The sequence below is a fragment of the Protobothrops mucrosquamatus genome, unplaced genomic scaffold, assembly GCF_001527695.2.
Source record: "Protobothrops mucrosquamatus isolate PMUCROS unplaced genomic scaffold, P.Mucros_1.0 scaffold_126, whole genome shotgun sequence".
Lineage (NCBI taxonomy): Eukaryota > Metazoa > Chordata > Lepidosauria > Squamata > Viperidae > Protobothrops > Protobothrops mucrosquamatus.
The window spans coordinates 181,704-205,783 of record NW_015386202.1 but is presented as its reverse complement, the minus strand read 5'-3'; the positions used below and the strand labels follow the sequence as shown (position 1 = coordinate 205,783).

At 35.0% G+C, this 24,080-nt stretch overlaps 1 protein-coding gene across 1 annotated transcript in view; it reads right to left on the bottom strand.

The window, feature by feature from the left end:
* BRAF (B-Raf proto-oncogene, serine/threonine kinase) overlaps positions 1 to 24,080 on the bottom strand; it is a 59,897-nt gene that overhangs the window by 7,449 nt on the left and 28,368 nt on the right. Inside the window, exons 4-17 of the mRNA XM_015817269.1 lie at positions 23,311 to 23,414; positions 22,668 to 22,770; positions 19,481 to 19,629; positions 18,219 to 18,338; positions 15,310 to 15,469; positions 13,987 to 14,023; positions 9,443 to 9,579; positions 9,030 to 9,147; positions 5,819 to 5,903; positions 4,865 to 5,041; positions 4,047 to 4,093; positions 3,223 to 3,341; positions 2,590 to 2,721; positions 545 to 679 (exon numbers count right to left, since the gene is read on the bottom strand). Of these exons, the coding sequence (XP_015672755.1) occupies positions 545 to 679; positions 2,590 to 2,721; positions 3,223 to 3,341; positions 4,047 to 4,093; positions 4,865 to 5,041; positions 5,819 to 5,903; positions 9,030 to 9,147; positions 9,443 to 9,579; positions 13,987 to 14,023; positions 15,310 to 15,469; positions 18,219 to 18,338; positions 19,481 to 19,629; positions 22,668 to 22,770; positions 23,311 to 23,414 (1,623 nt within the window). The remainder of the gene's footprint in view (positions 1 to 544; positions 680 to 2,589; positions 2,722 to 3,222; positions 3,342 to 4,046; positions 4,094 to 4,864; positions 5,042 to 5,818; positions 5,904 to 9,029; positions 9,148 to 9,442; positions 9,580 to 13,986; positions 14,024 to 15,309; positions 15,470 to 18,218; positions 18,339 to 19,480; positions 19,630 to 22,667; positions 22,771 to 23,310; positions 23,415 to 24,080) is intronic.

Sequence of the window (24,080 nt, the reverse complement as noted above, 5' to 3'; positions counted from 1 at the left end):
AATTTTAAATAGGGATAATTTTTAATGATTTTAATAATGTCACAGCTACAAATATTTGGTTTTAATTGGCTTTTATAGGGGAAATGTTGTGTGTGTTGTTTGTATTGTGTTATTTTAATATGCTGTGAGCCGCCCTGAGTCCCGTGGGGAGAAGGGCGGCATATAAATTATGAAAAATAAATAAATAAATAAAAATAAACCTTGCCGTGTCACGTGACCTGTCACGACGTATCGTGACTTTTTTTGCATTGCTGGAGCTGGAGTGGGCACGGCCTCCATAGGATGCAACCGGCCTGCGGGCCAGCAGTTTGACACCCCTGCTCTAGGATGTAAGTGTGAAGGTTCTCCTATCAATATTATCATATACAAAATGGCTATGAGGTTGACATTTCAGTTGAATAGAAAGTCTAGATAATGTGTGCCTGCTATTATCTTCTAACAGGCCAACCTAACTGGGTGGCATCTGGCTGCATTGCCAACTTGTTCTTGTAGTGCTCTTGTGCTACGGTTGCTAGATGCTAATCCAAACATGAGAAATTCTTACCTGGGGGAAGAGAGGCCTTTCATCTCTCTTTTTTTTCAGGCATTCTGCCATTAGTCTCTTCATGGCTTTGGGACAATTGCTTCGCACTTTGCTGAGATCCGGAGAAAGATACCCTCGTCCCACCATAAATATAATCTTTGCAGAAAGAGAGAGTGAAAAAGGGAAAAGTAAATTTCATCTATTGTGATTTTTAAATATGGTTGTGCAGTGCTTTGAATTTAAATCTCCCCAAAAAGGGCTTCAGGATGCATGGGACTGTGAGTTTGGCACCTGACTGCGACATCTTAAAACAATTGCATCTTTTCCTGGGAAGTTTGTATTGCTACATATAGCAAAGCACTTTTCAGACACTGAATGCAAGTGCTGCACATATGTAAAACTTTTAGGCATATTTCAAAAATTTAATAGAACCAATTTAATTCTTTTACACACTGGAAGGTAAAAGGCTGACAGGATATGTAACATGTCCGTCAGTTTTAGTTTTGCATCCATTGCATATAATTCCCAAAGTGGCATTTGTATTAAATACAAATCTCAATAAGTCCAAGATCTCAATAATTCTAAAGAAGCAATGATAGACATCAAATTGATCTATGCCTTATCTACAGCAAGTACAATAATTGAAACAGGAAGGACCATTTAGGCAGTCAATACCCACCACAATTCACTACAGTACTCAGAAAAAAATTACCAAACTAAGTCTCAAAATTATTGTTTCTGCATTTACAAATTAGGTGCCTACTTGATACTATTACACAAAAGAAATACACTGTACTATATTTCAACAACACTGGGATTCACATTTATTTAAAGCAAAACCTAACTTGAGCACACAGACATGACTTTCAAGCTCTTGTTTAAAAAGCAGGAGCATGCCCAACCTTGCTAATTGTTTTGGAAATCTTCCCAATTTTAAAGACCATCATTTGGTATAGGATGAAAGTTTCTACTATTACAATAAGCCACTTTTCCCTCTTGTGGCACACTGAATTAATTGCTCTGTTCATTAAATTAGGAGATGTTGTTGTTCACTTATACGCTCAAAGAAAAGAAATATACAATTCTGAAACCCTAGACCTCAAGATGACTCAAGTATCCCAAGAACCAAGATCTTAAACTTAAGGCAAAAATATATTAAAAATTAATATTACTTTTCTAGATCAGCTTTCTGCAACTGGGTACCAAACTCTAGTTAAAAATACTGAGATTTTGGCTAACATATCTAGAAGGTACCGGTTGGGGATTTTTTGCTAACAGGATAACAAAGTTGCCTTAGTTATTCATCTCTTGTCCTTTTCCCAGCATATTTAAAAACGATTCCATTTTCTTCAAGTAATCTTGAAATCTGTATCTGTCTGAATAACTCAGATAACAAGTTACACGATTATACTGCTGATTCTCAAATGAAGAAAGCAAATCTGCACTGAAGATTTGGAAGACCTGTCAAATAATTACAATTTATCACATTATTTTGTACAAAAGACACACTGTTCTCTGAATATAGATATTTAAGTCACCTAACATACCAGTCTACCCCAAACTGAAAGTAGTGAAATGTGTAAAAGACAACATTACAAAGGCTGAAATAATCTGTCAGTACCAGTACTACAATATGAAAGGATGGGTACTGGTAGTCCTCAATTTACAACCATTTCTTTAGTGACTATTCAAAGTTACAACAGCACTGAAAAAAAAAACTTATGGCCCATCCTCACACTTATACTGTTGCAGCATCCCCCCAGTCATGTAATGAAAATTCAGGTGCTCAACAACCAGCATATATCCTGGGGTCATGTAATCATCATTTGCAACCTTCCCAGGTGGCTTCTAACAAACAAAGTTAATGAGTGAAACTGGATTTGCTTAATGATCATATGATTCACTTAATAACTGCACTTAACAACTATGCCAAAAAAAGGTTATAAAACTGTGCGTATTCTCTAAACAACCAACTTGCTTAGCAACAGAAATTCTGATTCTAACTGTGGTCATAAGTCAAGGACTTCCGATAATTTAGAAATAACACTTTCCCAATCCCAACTTACCTGGTCTCTATTGTTGATGTTGGAATATGGCAATTGCCCAGTCATCAGTTCATAAAGGACAATTCCAAATGCATACACATCTGATTGAAAGCTATATGGATTTTTGTCTTGCATCCTAATAACCTCAGGTGCCTGTGACATAGAAAACAACTGCTTTATTCTATTGCAATTGCAGACTTTATCTATATATCTCAGATCCCCAAAAATGAAATTAGTATCTAAAAAGATAAATAAAAGGATAAATAAAACCTACATATTTATCCTCTGCTTAGTAGAAATTAAGTAATTTCTAACCAGATACTGAGTTGGTCAAATTGTATGCAATACAGTCATGACCTTTATAGTAGTTGATAGCCCTTCATTGATATTAAGAGTATTGATATTATGGAAAAAAATGTAAGACAACTTTGGGCAGTGATTGCACTGAGACGTTCAGTAAGAGGAGAAAGTCCTGGGTAGACAGCAAAAGGTTTCCACCATTCCACCATTCTATTCTACTACACATTAGAAAGGCTTCTGCTTAGCAAAGCCAAGCATTTATCTCCATCCTAAAGTCATTGGAAATGTTCCTTTCTCTGCAAAAGGAATTGTGCAATTTTGGTGAACAATTTGGAAAATACTCCCTTCACATACCATCCATAGAATTGATCCAGACAATTGTTCAAATTGGTGGGATCCACTCCATCGTGACTTCACTGTTGCTAGACCAAAATCGCCTATTTTTACTGTGAGGTCTTCATGAAGAAATATATCTGACAGGAAATGTAAAGGAAAAAAAAAAACTAAGCAGGATCTGATTTGTCTGGCGGTTAGATGGGAGGCCACCAGGAATTGAAGTTTTATAGAGAAAATGAAAAATAAAAGCCATTCTGAAAGAAGATAACAACAAACCACTTCAATATTGTTACCAATGAAACTAAATGGTTTAGTTTAGTAATGATAAGTTAAAGCAAGGTGGTTACAAAATGGATGTCCATGCAGACGCTGAGAGTCCAAAGCTTCTGAAAGTTTCATATATATTTGTATGAGAGATAGTTGATTTTATATAATGAAATATACTGGCATGAAGCACGCTGATGTACTTTGCCCTTCTGCATTCAAGTCCTATGACACTATGCACTGAAGTTCATCAAAAGAAATCAACACATTGACTGTTGGATTTGGAATCACAGGAATGAATCAAAAGTTGACTTAGAATGGATATGCTATTCACATTGTTCCCAAGACATATGAATCTGGATGCCCATCTCCAAACATATTCAGATGTACAGTAATTAGTTAGGCACAGAATATATATTTGCTTTCTTTAATAATTAAGATTAAATTGAGACAAGTAACTACTCCAATATTTACATATGCATCCTCAACTGTTCCCAACTATTACTTTTTCCCTTCTTTTTTTACTCACTTTGAAAAAAGGAAGGTGAATGATAAAAGTTAGTGTTTTTAAAGGATACTATTACTCTTGAGGTCTCTGTGGATGATAGACTTGGCATGCAAGTAACTGCAAAGTAACAAAACAGGCAGTGAATTGATCATGCCACTTACTTAAGGAATCATCAAAAAGCCAGGTGAAATTAAGTCGTAAGAAAGATAATTTGTTACAGCAATCATCAACTTCCACTCCTCACAATTTTAGACTCTTGGATTGTAATCCTATGTATATTTACCATGAATATATTTTGTGTTCTTTCTACAAACTCCTTTTGGAAGGAAGAGCCTACAACTTGGATGAAATTAGAAAAGGTTGCCATATAAACACTTCCACCTAACTAATACTCCTTTTAGCTTGTGAAATTAGGATTTAAATTGCTATTGCCATTAGCAATCATTTGGTATGTTTAACAATGAATTAAGTTTAGACTCTGTTCTATTCTTGCCTATTTTTAAATTTCATTAATCCCTGTATAAGCTATTTGACAGGTCACAGCAATTTTCGCTAAAAGATAAAATTTATAGTTTTAGTTGTTTCTATATATCTGTCATGTTGTATGAATTTTTATTTATCATCTATTTGGTCTCTGACCATCTAGCAAAACTTAATCAATGTATTGCACAGATTAAAAGTCTCAAGCACTTGTGTTTGTGTTCTATATTTATAGATCAGTTTCCTTAAGTCAGCAATAATTTGAAAAATCAATATATTTGATTTTTTTAATATCATCTTGAACAAACATAATCTCCACTAGTTGAAACTTCCTATGAATTATTTCAGTATAGAGAACTAATTCAGGTTTACTTCTCCATATTGCTCAGCAAATGATACCCAACTTACTCCATTCCTTGTGCTGTCTGGCGTGCTATATCAATCAGCTTGATCATTTCAAATTTAGTTTCAATGATGTGTAGATGGTGATAAAGACTCGACCCTTCACACCACTGCGTAACTATAGCCAGCTGTGGCTTTGTTGAATAACCCATGAAAAGTAATATATTCACATGTCGTGTTTTCCTATGGTGTTGGGAAAAAAGGAAAACTTAAAATTACTTGGGGAAAAAAATCCAGCAATAACATGCTATTCTAGAGATTAAAGCTTTAAATCAGCACTCATTTAAATATCAAATCAAATACAGTCCGGCATTTTGTTCTTCATTATACCGAATTAGATGCCACTAGAATGCCAGCAAACAAAGTATGAAAGAATAAAATTCTCCTGCTGGTGGTTATAGAACACTGTTATCTTGCATGGTTTTCATTTCTGGACATACTTGATCTGTTTTTCATTGTTCCTCGTTTTTAAAAGGTCAGCCATCCAGAGATAAAACCCATTTCTTCTTGTTGTAAGTAGCCCCATTTTAGTAAAATATCTGAGCAATCACCCCTCAATTCTTTGTTAAAAAAAAAAAGATGGACCAGAAGGACAAGATCCATTATTAAGGAGTACATATATGAAGCAACTGGGCAGGAAAGGCAGAGGTCACTTCAGATTAATAGCCGTGGTGGCACAGTGGTTGGAATGTGGTACTGCAGGCTAACTCAATGCTCACTCCAGGAGTTCAGTCCTGACCGGCTCAAGGTTGACTCAGTCTTCCATCCTTCCAAGGTTGGTAAAATGAGGACCCAGATTGTTGGGGGCAATATGCTGACTCTATAAATTGCTTAGAGAGGGCTGTAAAGCACTATGAAGCAGTATATAAGTCTAAGTGTTATTGTTATTATCTAAACGAATTCCTAAAAGTTAATGGTTTTTCTGGTTGTGTCATCTGTATATAATTCATATAATCTTACCTGAGAACTCCTACTTCATTTTTAAAAGCCTGTAGCTGCTGAGGGGTGGGAGCTGTAACATTCAACATTTTCACTGCAACATCACCTTAAAAAAGAATTTCAAAAAGTGAACTATGGATGTTTTGCTCAAAAATTAAAGTGAGTTAAGCATGCCACTCATAAAATGATTAAGTGTTTATATATAACAGGGCAATACTGATTGTCCCATAAAGTTTCATTATACAATACATGCTAATGAAAAAAAAATAAGTTACTGAAGGCTCACTTAAGATTTCTGACTGTCGTTCTCTTCTTGCACGGAAAACCTTTTATGAAGTCCTTTTCCATTTTTGATGCGATTTTACTGTGCAGCACAAAAAATAGCTGCTCAAGAAACAAGCTCAAAGTACCATGGGAATATTTGTTGCAACTTTTTCTTTAACCAGAAAAGCAGAAGCCAGTGTAGTGGTTAAGTACCTATTAACTATTATTGAAATGGGGGGTTTCAGTAAACCATTCAGATCGAGCGAATCACTTTGTAAACTGGATCATATAATTAATAGGTACTGCCCTGGGCATTGAACTAAAATATCATTGAGAGCAAGTTTGGTCTAGGGGTTAAGATGCTGGCCTAGGAACCAGAAGATCATAAGTTTTAGTCCTGCCATAGGCATGAAAAACTGGCGAAGTGACTCTGGGTCAGTCATTCTCAGCCCAACCCACCTAACAGGGTTGTTGTTGTGGGGAAAACAAAGGGAGGACGTATTAGGTATGCTTGTCATGCTGAGTTATTGTAAACAAAAATAAAGGTGGAATAAAAATCAAATAAATAAATAAAAATATCTGGATCTTAACAAATGCATGTTAATCAAAAAGATAGTATATATATCTGATAAAAATATTTTTGGTAACTTTCAGAATTATAGCTTCTCAAGAGACTTCTGGTTTTGCGTCGCGGTGAGACAGGATGCAGGAAGGCAGAGCTCTGCCTTCCACACCTGATTTAGCTTTCTGAGGCCCTGAAAAGAAGCTAAAGTCGCCCTGAAGAGGCGATGAAGAAGGAGGGGTGCTTTGTCGATCACGGAGAGATGGTGGTCTCTCTGTTCGATCCAAGGAAAATCCTCTAAACTGGCAGGGGAAAGACCAGCCACACCTCTGCGGCCGGCCATTAGCTGCTGACAACCAAAGAACAAAAGCTTTAATTAGCACATTGTAAACAGCATGCTTGGACTAGGTGAGAATATTGATCCTTTCTTTACTATTTTACAACTGAATTTCCTGGGAAAGGCTCCCAAGAAGCTTAAAACATCCGGATGTGAACGGAAGCGGCGTTTTAAATTTCTTATGGGGGACAGAAATACACAATACTGAAGTGAAAGTAATATAAAGCTACAGTTTTGATAAATCTAAGAACTGAAATAATTGTCAAGTTTTTCTCTTTGGAAAAAATATTATTGAGGTGAAATATAAGAAATATAAGAAATCAACCCTTTGTTTTAAGAGTGGAAAATGGACTTTGAATGACATCTAGTGGTGGATTTGAGTTCAGCACTATAACTAGCTCCTTAGTTGCTTGGTAACTTTCAGTTTAAGGACTGGCAATAAAGGAAAATATTTTGGCATATTTATCATCCTGACCTTCTTGGACTATAAATACCCATGGAGCTTGGACTTTTAATCTTAAGAGCTAGTGGGAGAGAAAGAAAAATTTGACTTTTGAATACGTTTGGCTGCAGGGAGGTTGAACATTTTGAACACTTGGAATATTGTAGATTACAACCTTGCCTGACTGATAATTTTCAGGATACTTGAGACAAAAGATTACTATAAAAAATTGCTATTAGGACTGGATTATAAAGGCTATATATAAAGACCAGAAAACTAGAGGAAATTTTATTCCACTCTTACTGAGACTGGTGATACTAGAGGATTTCTAGGAATGATGCCTCAAGAAAAAACAAATATCTTTCAGAAGGAAATACTCTCGATGCTACAGCAAATTCATCAAACAATTGTTGCACAAAAAGAGGACATAAAAAGAAACCATAATGAGACTAAAAATAACCTAGATGACATAAAGGACCAAATCTCCAAATTGAAGCTACAACTGGAAAGCTCCCAAACAATGACTACAAAGTATGAACAAATAAACCAGAAATCAGAGGGTGAAGCAGAAGAAATGGATCTAGAGACGGAGGAGATAGGAGAAGCGAAATATGGACTACCATACACAAATAAAATACTGCAAGACCTACCTATAACAATGAAAATACAAAAGACCCTTTACTCCTTTCTCCAAAATACACCTGATGACAAGGAAGAAAATTCTAGAAAATGGAACATAAAGCGGGCAGGGGAAATCTCTAGGGAATGTGGATGAGCGGAGTTCTCCCCCCACCCCCAAATACTCTACCTAAAGTGTCTTTCTCTTGTCAAGCAGCCTTCACAAAAATAGGAAGAAAATTCTTGGGCAATTTAATTGCCTTGGCCTGGAAAACTGCTTAGCAAAGAAAGAAAGCGAGAGTTAGACTTAAAAAACAGAGGATTTGATCTATCAGAGGGGGCACTACCTGTTTAATAAACCTATTTGAATATGATTAAAAGAACGGATGAACCTTAGATATAACTAGATTTTTATAATGGAAGAAATGATTTAGAATTAAAATAGCATTATTTTTCTTTTTTTGATATGGGAAATTTGAAAATAAGAGGAGGATTGGTATCAACAAAAATTTTTAGCTATATAAATGTAATTAATATTGAGAAAATCATAACTGACAAAGATACTTTAAATACTGATGGGAAATTAAACTTTAATAAGAGTATGAAAAACAGGATATTGACTTATGAATTGATATTGTTATTTCTATAATATTAGTAAAATATGATGAAGATGTCTATATATAATTTTGTATACATCAATAGTACTAAGAATTGTAATTGTTTAATGAGGGGAAAAGGGAAAAATATGCGGAAGAAGGGAAGATCAAGGAAAAAATACTGGATTGTGTCGTACTGAATAGATTTATATTGAAGAAGATAATGTTAAATATGTGAACCCAGACAACATGTTGTTTACTAAGCTCTAAAGATTGTAATTTTTAAAAATTAGTAAAATCTATAAAAAAAGAATTATAGGTTCTCAAATTCTTAACACAAAGAAATCTGCTGAAGTTTCAATAATCGTTTTAAATACTTTTGGTGAAAAATAATTGCTGCTGTAGTTACATACCATGCCATTTCCCTTTATAGACTGTCCCAAATGAACCAGAGCCTATCCTTTGTCCAACTGTGATCTGACCATCTGGTATCTCCCAGTCATCACTTGAATCTCGTCGACCTAGGGTTTTCTGCAAGAAAAGTGTATAGTTCTGTAAATCTTTTTAGTACAAATTGGGTGAATGTGAAATGGCCTTACATTTATCCTGTTTAAAAGCCCCGATTAGTGCAAACTCATTTTATAAGCATAGCACACCATGTTATAGGACATCAAGCCTTGAACATTTCAGGGGAGTTTGCATACACAAAGAAGGAAAGGCTGTGGGGCCCCTTTGATCTCCTATCCATACTTAAGAGATAAAAAAACTAGGCCTACTTGGTGAATCAAAAATGAGTACTGGTTCAATAAGCTAATTCTGTTCTTACCATTCTAGTTCGATCTTCAGAAGATGATGAGGACTTCCTCTCTCTCTGGGGCCCTGGGGATTTCTGTAATGCTTTCACATTAGTGAGAGATCCAGGTAAAGACGCAGGTGGTGTAGCAGACAATCCTGTAGTTGAGCCTACATTTGTAATTAAAGGTCAAAAAACAGCTCCAGGTTTTTAAGGACTAAAATACATTGACTTAATTCACAAAAAAACAGTAATTGCAAAAATTGTGTAAAAGATGCAGTATTTCCAAACATAACAGACAATTAAGCATAAGGATTAAGTCTTGCAAACCAGGTGCATTTAATAAATATTACAGTGTGCAATTCTAGCTCGATTTAATTATAAAACGTTTACCAACATGTGGAGTTAGAATGTGACTCTAATTCACAAAAGAGGAAAGAACAAATCTGCACTCTATAGAGTTTTCAGAGGTTACTAAATTATAAAGAGATACTGGGTTCAGTATCTTTTTATAATTTAGCAACTTCTGAAAACTGTATAGTTCTTTACACTGTTTTAAAAGGGTTCTTATTTGTTATATTACTTTACTTTTTCCTTGTTTTTATTTATTTCCTTATTAAAGCATTTATGCCAAAGGGGAATATATAAGAAGTTAGGTGTACTAAAAGAAAATAATGTAAATTTTAAGACAATAGTGAAGAGACATTTTTGGTGGCCCACACTGAAGGAGCTAAGCAGAATTTTTTTTTAAAAAAAAAATCAAGACCTAAGACCTCTCTCTTATGTTTATGACTGAATATTAGGAAAACTATTTTTTTCACTGGTTTTCTTTCCCTTTTTTTTGCAACTTCTTTTAGCCTATTTTCCCAAAGAAAGGGAGCTTTCTTTCTCCCCAGATATTTTCAGATTTCAATAATATATCCTGTTGCTGTACAATTGTTAATTTGCATGTGTGTGTGTGTGTGTGTGTGTGTGTGTGGGTGAATATGCTTTTTATAATTGTAAAAAAGGCTTTACTGGAATTTAAAATTTTAAAAGTATGGTAGGGAAGAATATTTCTCTTTTTCCTTTCCAAGTCATTTAAGCTAGCATGTAGAAGACAAGTTTAGTTTCCTAAGCAGCCATACTGATATTTCATGGAGAAAAGGATATAAATGTTAGAATAAGATACAGTACATGTTTATCTATGCCAGTTTTCCTCAAATGAGCATCTTCTAGATGTCCAGAGAGCATAACTACCAAAAATTTTAGACATCATTCTTGGGCCCCACTTTTTGGAAATTCTTAGACAGAGCCCCAAGACCTCTGAAAGATGCTGTGTTAATGAAATGATATTTAAATACTAAAACTATGCCAGTAAATAAAGACTACAGTAGCTGAAATCTGTTTATATTAATTTATTAAACAAAGTAGTATCTTTTCCAATAATATAAACCAGAAACATTTTTATCTTTGACAAAACAAGAAAGTATGCTTAAAGAATACCTGTTCCTGGTTTAATTGTTTAAGTTGGTTTGTTTTAAAAGGCATTTATTTATTTTTAATTATGTAACTAAAAAGACGAATAGACTTTCCTGGGAAATAAATTGTATAAATTGAAGAACTGCATTTACAAATCTTTCTTTGTACAAATTGTATTGCAGTGATGATGCACCACAATACATCACTATATCAATATCTTATATTTCAGTTTAATTTCTGGACTATAATTCAATTAAAGGGAGGAAGATTTTTCTGTGTCTAATTCTAATCCTAAATTGTGGTTCTGTTGTTTTGCCCAGAAGGTTTTTTTTATATATCAGTAATCTCAGGTAATGTGGACTGTTACTATAATTTAGTTCTTAAACTGATCTTGACTTTAGCTGAGCCATCCTACACATTATGATATATCCTTTTAATCTACAGATTAGTCACAGCGGTAATATATAACTGAAGTAAATCATATTCCAGATAATTAACAAAATTGCTACCAGAATCATTAGCTCTGCAACAGATTTCTGAAAGACAGTGTTAAATAGGATTTTGCTCAAGCATTAAGTTAAAACTGACAGACAAGAAAATCAGGAATGTCAATCTACTCCTAAATCCTGGAAAGCCTCAAGATCATGCACAACAGTATGGTCCTGCTGGAATCCAGGTAGAGTTGTCAATTTCTGTACTGAAGTTCATTTCAGGATCTATGAATTAATTGGTTGGAGAGCCAGCAAAATGGCCTAAGTTTTATCTTACAGAGTATTTGCTTTTTAAAAAAGAAATCTGGCCAATTTGATCCCCCTCCCCGTTTTGTGTCAGTTGGTAACCCTACTTCAGAAAAATCTGAAGTTTTGCATAGATGTTAATTATCTGCAGGACTTGTCCTGTCCTCGTTTTATACTGTAACTCGAGACTTTGAAAACAAGCAATACTTTGAAAGAAGATCTAAAAAACCTTATTTCTATAACGTAATGCTCCAGCAGCTTTATGACAATGTTTAACACAGAATAATTTGTGAGTTTAATAAGAGTGAGTGACTATTACGTGAAAAAGCACATTCAAAGCATTCCAGCCAGGCTAAGCCAAAAATAAATAAATAAAAATGATAATGTTTTGAAAACTCACACACTTACATACACACGCTGTGAGGGTGAGGCACAAACAGCATCTGTGGTTTTATTTAGTTTGATTTGGGTGAAAATGAGAAAGAAGAGCCCAACTACCTCTGAACACTGGGCCAGGCTCAAAATCAAACACTATCTCACTGGGGACAGAATGGAGGAGGGGACTGGGAGTCCGGGATTGGTATTTCCGAAGGCAGCGCATCAGCTGGTTCATAGGGGCTGTTAGAGAGAAAGAGACGGGCAGGCAGAGACAGGAAGACAGACACACAGAAGAAATGAAAGTCATGGGACATAACTGAGGTGCTTAGACTCCTATGCACAGACTGCTTATGATTTTGCAGGGCAGAAACTTGTGATTCCATTTGAAAAACAAAATACAGCATATATTCAAAAGGCTGGGAATTGGTAAACCCCAAAGAGAGCCTACTGACCAGAATTTAAAATGACATACTAGTACACAACACTTAAATGTTGGACAGAATGGGCAAAACGGTTCCAAAAGCCACAGCTCCCTAGACATATGCAATTGTCAAATGGGCAATGTAATGGGCAGCACTCATAGCTTGAAATCATACCTGCAGTCTCAGATTTGCAAAGTAGTAGCCAGTTTGTTAGAGGTAACTGGGAAAGCGGAGATGGAGAAGAAACAAAATCCTGACTAAAAACGGAGTCTCTACTAAATGTTATAGTGAAGGCTTAGATTGCAAACGTATTAAAAAAAAGAAAGAAAACAAACGTCATGGAAAGCAAAATGGCCAGCTGATTAAGGACACATGCTTTCCTGTACTGCACGGTACAGCCTGCACCATATATTCAAATGATAATAGCCAAGTCAAAGCATTAAATGAAGCTTATCCTGAACAGGATCTGTAGCTATTGCAGCAACATCCACCAAAAGTGTGCATGTAACATGGTGGGGAAAATATACATTTCTGCAGTTATGACTTTTGCCAAAGACATTTCTCTTTACTAGACCTGATGATAAAAATTGAAGCAACTTTTTCCAAACTGGCAAAGTTCCAGCGTTGACTGATCACGGATCCTGACATTACAATCTGGAGATGCCAAGCTTGAGAAGACTGCTGTACATTCTTAGAGTATGGGAGCATCATACATGTTCACATTTCTTAAACATATCACAGTAAGAGGGGCCAGAAACATGATGACTGGATTGAGGACATCTGCATTAATTAACATTCATCATTCATTTTAAAGATGAATGAATTCGTAATGTCATTCATATCATTCTACAGATTAAAAACACAGAATATATAAGCATATCTTTCTTTTTCCTGCATGCTTATTATTTGATAAGCGCCTGCAAATGATAATGCTTGCTAGGGAGTCTCTTTGAAGAGTTGCTCAGTAGTTTTTCATTGATTAATTGGCCAGTTTAAATAATGGAATTTATCTAAAGATATGGAGTATATGTATGTGTATACATGAACACACTCTAGTAACCTGGCAATACCCAATTCTTTTTCAGCAAGAATGTACATAATATCTCCAGTTGTTATGTTTTTGAGAAATACAGGTATTTTTCTAAGATGCTCTTATTGTATACTCTTTAAGTGGTTGATTTAGAAATTGTGCTAGCTGACAAGACTTCTTAACAAAGAATTATTTTTAATATGGCAACATGGCAGGTTTAAGCTTTTTATAGCAAAAGGAGAAAGAGGATCAGCTGAAGGTCTGTTAACTTCTATAATCTCCGATTATCTGTTTTGTTTTTTATTTTTTTTAAAAAACACTGGCTACCACTTTGCATGTTGTTCCCATCTTCCTTTCACCCACATTGAAATGTGAATCGGTGATTTTTTTTTTTATAAGACGACGCTAAATGTCATGGACAAGCAAATGAATTTCATTGCATTAGTTATAATTTCTCTCCCGTGTCTGTATTTTGCAAAAAAGGAGGTTGTATAAAAGGGGAGGAGGCAAAGCAACGTATTGGGTGTGCAAGAGAACAAAGTAACTTACCTCCCTCGCCTCGCAACCCTTGATCTCTAATCAAGTCCTACAAACCAAAAACAAAAACTATATGCACCTTATTCATGCGTTATGTATGTTGCTTGTCATTAGGAGGACTGGTGATAGAGCACAGTTTTTTTTCTCTTTCCTTTAACTAAGAAAAGCAGACTGAAAGCAGCTGCAAAGATACAGGATACTTCACCATCAACCTATAAAACATTTCCCTTATCTGCCAATACCTGAGCTTCCAATAAAGGCTGCTTGAGCTTTTTTGGGTCTGGAAATGAACTATCAAGCAGCAATTTGGAGGGTGGCTAGGTCTAATAGATACTTTAAACACTGTTTTAGAGATGCAAGGTGGAAAATGAAGCCTACTGATTGGAGATACAGGGAAACAGTGACCATCCATTAGCAGTGTTAAATAGCCAAGGTGTTAGCATATGGACCAACTTCCATTAATGGAAAAGTAGCAAGCTTTTTAATAATACTGAACTATCAGGCAAAATAAAAGCAACAGTTAAGTTGGGGAGAGATAGATCTAATAATGCCAATCAACTGTAAGCCCTTTACTCTTACTTTTTCAAAGAACTCCTATGTTCTCACTAGCTACATTACATTAGAGAAAGTTATGTAAATAAAAAAAATGTGATTCTTATGTGATGTATCAAAAGACATTCACCATGTCAAGATATACTTGCAGTCTTTGTCTAGAACTATATCTATACTATTTATATTTATTCAGCTTTGGGAGGGAAATGCTCTTTCTATAATTTTCTGTCTCTGTTTTGAAGGCTCTTGATAGTTTACATGCAAACATATTTGACCTATTTGCTTATTTATGTCATCACCCACAATTTATCAAAGAGCCAGCTGTAATTTAAAAACAGGTCATGTGAACTTACCCTTAGAATCAATATCTTATTTTAAATTCAGGGAGTTCAAACAGCACGATCTATTAGTATCAATACAGTATAGGCAATATATGATCCCTAAATAGTATTTGTTTAACAATTTAATATATGCAAGAAACTAAGAATGATTACATGAGTTCTAAAGTAGTCTTAAATTCTAGCAATGTACAGTATGTGGCTAAATCTTCTCAGGTTCAGAGGCTGGTGAGAGTGTATGTCTGTGTGATCATTTCCTGGACTAGTAAGTCTTGTTTCCATTTTTCACAGCCACTATGGAAAAACAGCAAGTAGATTTTATTTGTAAACTGGAAGAAAGTACTCAAGTGTCTGTAGAATTTTTCTTAACACACCTGTCTCCAGATGTTCAGGATAAAGGATTAAATACACTAATTATAAAGACAAAGATTAGTTTGGAACTTACATCAATATTGACCGGCTCTATTGTATTGATGTGCACATTGGGGGCAGATGATGAGCGATCACGTTGACCAAACTGATTTCGATGGTCTTCATCTGCAGGTCGGAATGGCTGGGGTATTGGAATGGATTTTGAAGGAGATGGACTGGGGAGAATTGGTGGGCTGAGAAAGTGAAGACATTAAATATATATATATAAGATTTGCAGGGCTTCATTTTACAGCTGTGACAAAAACAATTCCCTCTGATCCGAATCTCACAGCAACTGTAAGAACCTGCCATGCGAAATGTCTATGGAGATTCTGAGTCATCCAGGTCATAGTTATCCCAAAGATCCTTTTTCACGAGGCAACTGGACTTTCTTGTTTTCCTTTGAAGATGTTTTGCTTCTCATCCAAGAAGCTTCTTCAGCTCAGAGCCTCGTGAAAAAGCATCTTTTGGATAACCTTCCATTCATTTTACAGGCTTTTGACCAGTGTACTACTGAGACAGTTGGCGAACACTCCAGTGCAAGTTAAACTTATTCCTTCACCTGCTCAATTGTCTGACTAGAGATTTTAAATATAGGATGCCCTAATACACCAATATTCTTGCATTTGTAATCTAAGATACAAATATTTACAAGCATATGATATACATAGATGTAAAATACAAATCCATGGGACATGAAATTTACTAGAAGTAGTCCAAAATGTGGAACCAAAGCACACATTAGTCAAAAGAGAAGTTACTGAGGGGTTTTACTGGTGATTAATATGATTTGTTGAACAAGGTGGAGAGAACATATATGATAAAAAATATTGCGCATTCTCTGATAAAAAGAGAGATGTTATTAGCAAACACTTTTTGGTCTTAGACAGTTTTCTTCAGAAATCAAATATTGTTTGATTGTCAAAGTGGTGCATTTGATTGGAGATAAAGCTCATATTGGGGAAAAAAAGCCATAACTGACATATAATGTCACTTGTAACTTTGACTAGGTATGGAATAGGAGGACTTTTAAAAACAAAACAAAACTGGAATTGTATCTTAGCTATTTCATTCAGCAGGCCAATATATTATATGATCTTTGATTCCATGTATGAGAGACAGTAATAGCAGGTAGCTGAAATCAAGCTTTTCTTTCCTTACACTCCTCTTCTACATAGTTGTGATTCAGATCACCATAGCCCTTTTTGAATGATAGGACTGAAGTGTGTGTATGTTTGCATGTATTAGTATTTGGACCGGAGTCATTTAAAGAAATAATAAAATTACAGATTGAACTGGTAAGTAAAAATGATCTAAAAAAAGGCAATGGAAAATCACTTCCATGTTGTTGCTAAGCATATTACATGATTGTGTTCATACAGCCACCAACGGTTCTTATTAAAGGAAGGATTAAAATAATAATAGGGTTGATTTCCCTTTAATAAAGTATTGGAAATCTAAGGAGAATAATCCTATACAAAAATGTGTACAGCATTTGTCAGATTTCTAGCACAGCTTAACAGAGGCATATTAAGTTCTTTTAATAAGAATTTAAAACCAAACAAAAAACAGATCTAAACCAGTAATTATGAAGTTTGCTATGTGGTTACTTCAGAATTAAAGAAACAAACACAGATAAATGGTAAACTGATGGACGCTAAAGTATTAAAAAAGCCCAATATCTAACCAATATCTGCAAGGGGGCAGGGCTGATTAAAGTGAATCATCTGATGGATCCAGCTGCCTTTCTAAAAGAGCTTGAGGGAATTTCCCAATGATCTGAAAGGATATTTTGTTGGGCATATTGTTGACCTCTGGAATTTGCCAGCAATGAGGCAAATAAGCTGCTCAATAAAATTGTCTATGGTGTATCGCCTTGTTTGGGCCTCCAGGAAACAAAGTGGGTGAAGAGACACCTGGAGTGATGCTGGTGGAAAACAAAAAACAAATATAAAGGCTGGACATGAGCAAGAGCTCAGATGACAGCCTACCTTGTAACAATAAAAACAATGAAGTGTAATTACTCCTCAATCCTTATTGTGCCTGCAGAATGTCAAGCAGCTGCACTTTTCAAAGGGTGCAAAACAGTCTAGAGGAAGGATGGTTGAGAAAATCCAATCAATCTAAGTGGTGCTGGCCTGGCTGAACTTTTGGTGAATTAAAACGTTCACACTTTTGAGAGAGGATCCCAGGAGGTAGGCAAAGACCTCTGTGATCTTGGCTCTGCTATTTTGGAATTTGAACCCTGCCCCACCTGGTTACTAAAAGCAGCAGGGAACGAATGTAGAAACTGTATCCAGGGTATAATCAACAACTCTTTGAGAGAAGGGGAAGTGGCGGAGGTCAGGTCTGAATGCAACAAAACCGGAAAACTACTCCCTATCACTTAGTTATTGAGAAAGGAGTGGAACTGCAATTGGAGAGAGCTTAGTTAGAGATACTGTGACCACTCCTTTTCTTCTAGTACTCTCAGAAGCTTTTGATACAGTTGACTACAGTATTCTTCTGGACTACCTACAAGAGTTAAGAGTTGAGGGATAGTAGTTCTGCTCTTACCTGAGCAGGCAGATGCACTTGATAACTGGGGTGGGTTGGGGTAGGAAGAGGTCAGACTCACAGGTACTTTGGTATGGAGTGCCTAAAGGTTCAGTCTTTTCCCCTATCCTACTCAACATCTGCATGAAATCCTGGGAGAGGGCATCTAGGTGTTCAGGGAGAGGTATTAACCCATTTTTTCCTGCAACCTGAGATTTTATTTTCAAAAACACCAATCTTCTGTAAAGTCCCCAATTTCAATCCAATTCTGCATAAGATGCTCAACTTTTAAATACAAAGGTAGCAAACCACAATCTACCAAGTCAAGATGCAAAACAGGATTTTGAACAGGGCAACTTATAAATAACATCTTAATATGATTAGAATAGCCAAGATTTAAAAACGTACACAGAAGAATCTGAAAGGGCCACTGAAGGGTATGATCCAGATGCTGGTGTGGTCTCCCCTACAGAGGTCTCTTCTTGTGGTATTGGATGATGTTCAAAGAATTTGGAAACAAAAAGTAAACTGTGGAGCAAGAAAAAAATAATAACATAAGAGAAAGAAACTATTACATTACATCTGTAATGGAGATAAATTACCCCATGCACATTTTAAAGCTCTCTTTTGCCAAATGAACAAGTCTCTAAAATAATTTATTGGTCTCAGCTTCATGGAGAACAAGATGTATAAAATAAAGGAATCCCCTCTGCTAAAGAATAAGCCGGCAGCTGAATGGATATATGAGTTAATTACGGTATTGTTTCTCTGTATACCTGTGCTTATTAAATCACAGAAATACCATCAATAAACATTTTGTTTTTTAAGCACAGCTTCTGATTTTCTAAGACTATTCCTCAAATTAATCTGAAGAAAAGACATCATTCTTTTCATAACAAATCTTTGTGCTCTAAGAATAAAAATTAAGCTTTTTTCCGTATTTATATTAACCCGGTATTAAAACTCAGCTTTTTCTGCCACAACAGTTTTAAATGCTTTTATTTTTTTGATGTGGTGAATAAAGGCAGGATAGGAATTTTATAAATAAATAATTACATAAATGAATTTTGCCAATGTAACCCTATTTTATACAAAGACTTTCAAATGACAACCATTGGTCTAGCAATTCACACTTTATTGAACGCAACATTTTATGGACTTGTCTGCCTTGGATTTTGTGAGCACTGCATATGAAATATAGCTGGAGTAGAATGGGTCCAATATAAATCTTTTTATGATACAAAAACATGTTTGTACTTGATCCCTTTTAAATTAGATTTGCACAACCCTTTTTATTGTTATGATTCATCGCAGTCAGTCAGATGTTTAGTATTGTTTTATTTATATCCCATCTTTATTATTTTTATAAACAACTCAAGTCAACAAGCTGATCTAATACTCCTTATTCCTCCTGTTTTCTCCACAACAACAATAAATTGTTAAATAAATTGGGATGACAGAGAGTGACTGATAGGACTAGAACTTGATTTCTAGTCTGATGTCTTAATACTAGACCAAACTGGCTCTCAGTTATATTGCAGACATCTCTCCTTATGGAAAAGACATCATCAGAGGACATATCTCAATAAATTTTCCAAGAGTTCTGCACTGTCAAACATCTATGCTTTAGGGCCAGAGCATTTAAATGCAAAGGGGTTCCAGTTACTTACTCAAGCTGATCATAATTCACACACATTAGTGGCACTTCAGTACTGCAACGCTGATGAAATTTGTAACCACAAGTCTGGCAACGGAATCCCTGGAAAAGCAACTTTCTGCAGAAATCACAAAACGCTAAAGTGAAGAATGTCTTCCGTACCTACGCCATCAAAAAAACAAGAGATAAAGTCCTATTTTGTTAAATATGATCTTACCAAAGAAGAACTGTTTACGTTTTATTCTGATTATGGTTCATTTCAATGTTACTCTATAAATAGTACACTTGTGAAGATCATAGTCTGTGGTTGAAACACTAAAAGCAACAACTCAGAACCTAGAACATATCAGGTGTATTAGTCTACAACTCCAAAAATTCCAATTAGTTTGGTCTTTGAGCATGTTGACTAGGGGAATTTTAGGACCTATAATTTAACCCTTCTAGAGAACATAAGCATCTATCTATAAGTATTATGACACCAAAGTTATGAAAAGTCCATTATGATGGCACAGTGCAACATTCACCCTTTCGTACTTGTATTGCAATATTACACAGAAGTATTTAAAAGGAAGAATTTGTATTAGGCCCTCTCTTTCCTCCTGCCAGTAGATGCCCATTGGCATCAGGTTAGGGAAATTGCTTTAGAAACATAAAAGAATATCTGACACTATTATTGATAACACAACTTTAGAGTATACTTGCTTAAAGAAGTATTGTTATCATTAAATATTTGCATTTTAAAGCAAAGTACAATTTTCATTCACACAAGATAATGAGGTATTTTTCTCACCACTAATTGGTTATTTGCCTTCAGGCCTAAACTAGCAAGTTCATGTTCTGACTTTCTACTCTTTTAATACAAGGTATTTTATGAAAGAAAATGGGATCAAAGTTTGAAGAAAATCACATATTCAAAATAACTCAGTTAAAATAGTTTAACTGCTGAAGTTTTATTCAGACATTGAAGAAATTATACAATGATGGAAAAACAGATGTTGTTACTGCTCCTTTTTGTTCTAATGTAACTCTGCCTAGGCCTATTTCCTTCTACTTCCCTGTAAAGAGGCAGCCATCACAATAATAATAATAATAATAATAATAATAATAATAATAATAATAATAATAATAATAATAATAGTAGTAGTAGTAGTAGTAGTAGTAGTAGTAGTAGTAGTAGTAGTAGTAGTAGTAGTAGTAAAGTTGGAAGGGACCTTGGAGGTCATCTAGTCCAACCCCCTGCTCAGGCAGGAAACCCTTCAGGCGCCTTGGAAAATAGCTTGACACCCTCTTCTTTGTGGCAGCCCATGAGATATTGGAACACTGCTATCATGTCCCCCCTCGTCCTTCTCTTCATTAAACTAGACATATGGGTTCTAAACACCAAATAGAACTTTAATTTATGCATATTAAAGCATGCATATTTATGTGTGTGGGTGTCTGTATGTATGTATAAATACATATACAAATATTTATGAAAACAAAATGAGATTCCATGTGTAATTTTAAATATATCTGTCTAAACTGCAATTATCTCTTGAACCAATACAATCTAATTGTCAGGGAACCAGGTAAGGATTAGGGATATAAAATTTTTGCAGATCATCAAGAATTGACCTGAATATCATGCAGAGGCAGAATTACATTCTGCTAAATTTAAACACTATAAATTATAGTACCTCTAGATTATGTTAGCCAGATTGCAAGCAAATTGGTACCTATTTCTACCAAGTGTGACAATCTCTAATTAGGGAGTCCTTCTGGTTGCAAATTTTAAAAGAAATTGGGAAAAATCATCCAACAATCTTTCACAATTAATTCTGCTGTTAATTCAGCATACAAAATGAAGACATAAGAAACTGACCCAATTCCTGTTATTAGTTCTCAGATTAATAACAGGAAATATTGAAAAAAATGTATTTTAACTGAATCAGTATTTAAAAATGGCTTAACTTTTTCCAGCTGAAAAGGTTAAAACAAAGAGATTTAAAAAGCATTACAATGAAGGATTCATATCTTTAAAAATATTAGCTCCTGCGATTTATTATTTATATTTACAATGCTTTTCCAAATGCATTACTTTCACCTATATCAATGTTTCTTAAACTTTTTACTCTGTTTGTATATATTTATCAATATTTACTGTATTAAAAGTTAAACTGATGCATTTGCACAATATTTTTTATTGATTCTTCTAAAAACAACAATATTAATGTAAAGTATTTTTCACATAGAACTCTATATTTTAAACAAGTAAAAAATAATGAGAATAGTGACATTTTTTTAAAATGCAGCCTAACTGTATATTTCAATAAATCTCTAACTGGACAAAAACTGGACCAACCTCTACACATTTTAATACATTTTCTAACAACTGTGAATGTTTAAGTTTTATTTATATGAAGTTATATCTATAGATTCATTTTTTTAAGTAAATGGTGAATACGGCATGTTCTCAAATTTAGACACTCTTTACTGCAGTATTCTGTAGGACTTACTGCAGAAAAAACAATTTCCAAAGTTTAGTTAAATAAAACCAGGTAGTTCTAGAAAATGCTGTACTGATTTTTTTTTTTACTATTTAAAGTGTTGATGTAGCTTAAAAAGCTATAAAGAACTTAAGTATCAAATACTTAAAGATTTTCTCTCACAAATACTATCCAACTCATGCACTAGTTAGTTGGAAAGACCTTCCTGATAGCTCTATTGGTGGGTACAACTTACAATATAATAATGGCCAGAAGTAAGATTTTCTCAGTGACAGCACCTGATAATGGAACTCCCTACCAAAAGAAGCACACACCTTCAACTTTCCTTCTTTTAGACAACCATTGACAACATGTCTATTTCCCTAGGTATTTTCAAGATTTTTTTCAAAGATTAGTTTTCTTTGTGTTTCTTAGCCTGCTAGGTCATAGTATGATTTTTCTACCACAACCTTCTTGTTTTGGCTGAAGTTAGCTATTGTGGTTTGTAAACCACATGGTGTAATCCTAAGCAACTGGAGTGTGTGAACCATGATTATGTTTCAAGAACACTTTGATACTGGAAAACAAGATCATGAGTGCCCTGTGACTGCAATTTGGAAAAGTTATCACAAAGAATATAAATACTTTGCTTGGAAAGATTAAGACCAATGTGATTTTTAAAAGTTGCGGAAGTCAATGAAAGAACAGCAGATATTATAAGAGAAGAAGACTTACAAAATTATGTGTTGTAAGAGGCACATTCTCCAAGACTTCCACATGTAGTTCTTCTCCCGTCAACCAGGAAATGTCTGTGTCCCAACCAATGGGCTTCTTTTCCCTACAGCGTAAATAAATTCTTTGAGGTTAAATGCAATTTCTAAACTCCAATCTTAATAATGAATATGTGCTTATCAGAAGATGGAGATACCAAATATTTAGTGTTTATTTCCCAGCCCTCTCCTCATAGAAACTTAATATAGCTCCTTTTTTTTTTAAAGGAAGCTTCATTCTGGTCAAATGACAATTTCCTCCAGAACTAAAAATGCATTAGTTTAGTGCCAGATTAGTCTCTACAGAAAACCAGAGAGAGAGAAACAATTTGGAAGCTGCTACACTACAGTGTAAAGGAGAGATCACACTGAACCATCCTCCAGTAAATCAACTAATGAATCCAGAGAATGAATTGTTCTTCTCCTCCTACCATCTGCCCTCCCACAATCTCATCAGCTGGTACTGGGGAGTTCTCATATTTGTGAAAGCGCCTGCTTTGAAATATTGAAAGCTAATATTCTCAGACACCCCTGGAAACAACTCCTTTAGCATTTTTTCTCTCTCAAGTGATCACCACCCACAAAGCCATACTACAATCAAACCATACCCATCCTGTATACGGTAAACAGCACAGCACTCTGGGATAAGACCTCGCATCATCAGAGCTTTCTTTAGACTCTCCCGGACTGTTACTCCACATCGTGCTGGAACCTATAAAGTTTTATTTTTTTAAAAAAATCACTGCTTTAGGTTTCAGTGTAGTATCATGGGAGATATTTCTAAACTCTCAAAAAAAATGTACTCTCTCGAAATTTACGTATTTTAACGTTTACAAGCTTTAAGAATTCTGACCAAGCAGTGTTTAGAAATCTACTGGTTCTGAATATAAAGAATCAAAATCTTTCTGTCATGGATAACAAATATTGAAAAACCTCTCTGAGAATATGCCAGATCTCAATAATTTTGTGAGCTCCTTGGAATGCTTCCTGAAGATGGTTTACAAAAACTCCCAAAGCATAATTATTGCCCATCAGTATCATTACTATAACGTGTACATTTCCCAAAGTTCTTAAATATTCCTGTAGTACACATCAAATGATATGGCTGACATTTCATACAAACATCCTTTTAAGAGACTTATGTTCATTTCTTTCCTTCTTACTTATAACATTAAAATATATTGTAGCGGGGACTGCCTGAGAGTGCTTGCAGGAGCTTGACTGGGAAGGAAAAGATTGGGACAGCTGCAGTTGGCTTTGGGTGTGGCTGGCGTGAGTGGAAGGAGGAAGGATAGAAAAGGAAAGGAAAGGAGAAGGCCGGGGTGGTTGGAGTTGAGAAGAGAAGGTCTGGAAGCTTATTTTATTTTTCTATCAAGGG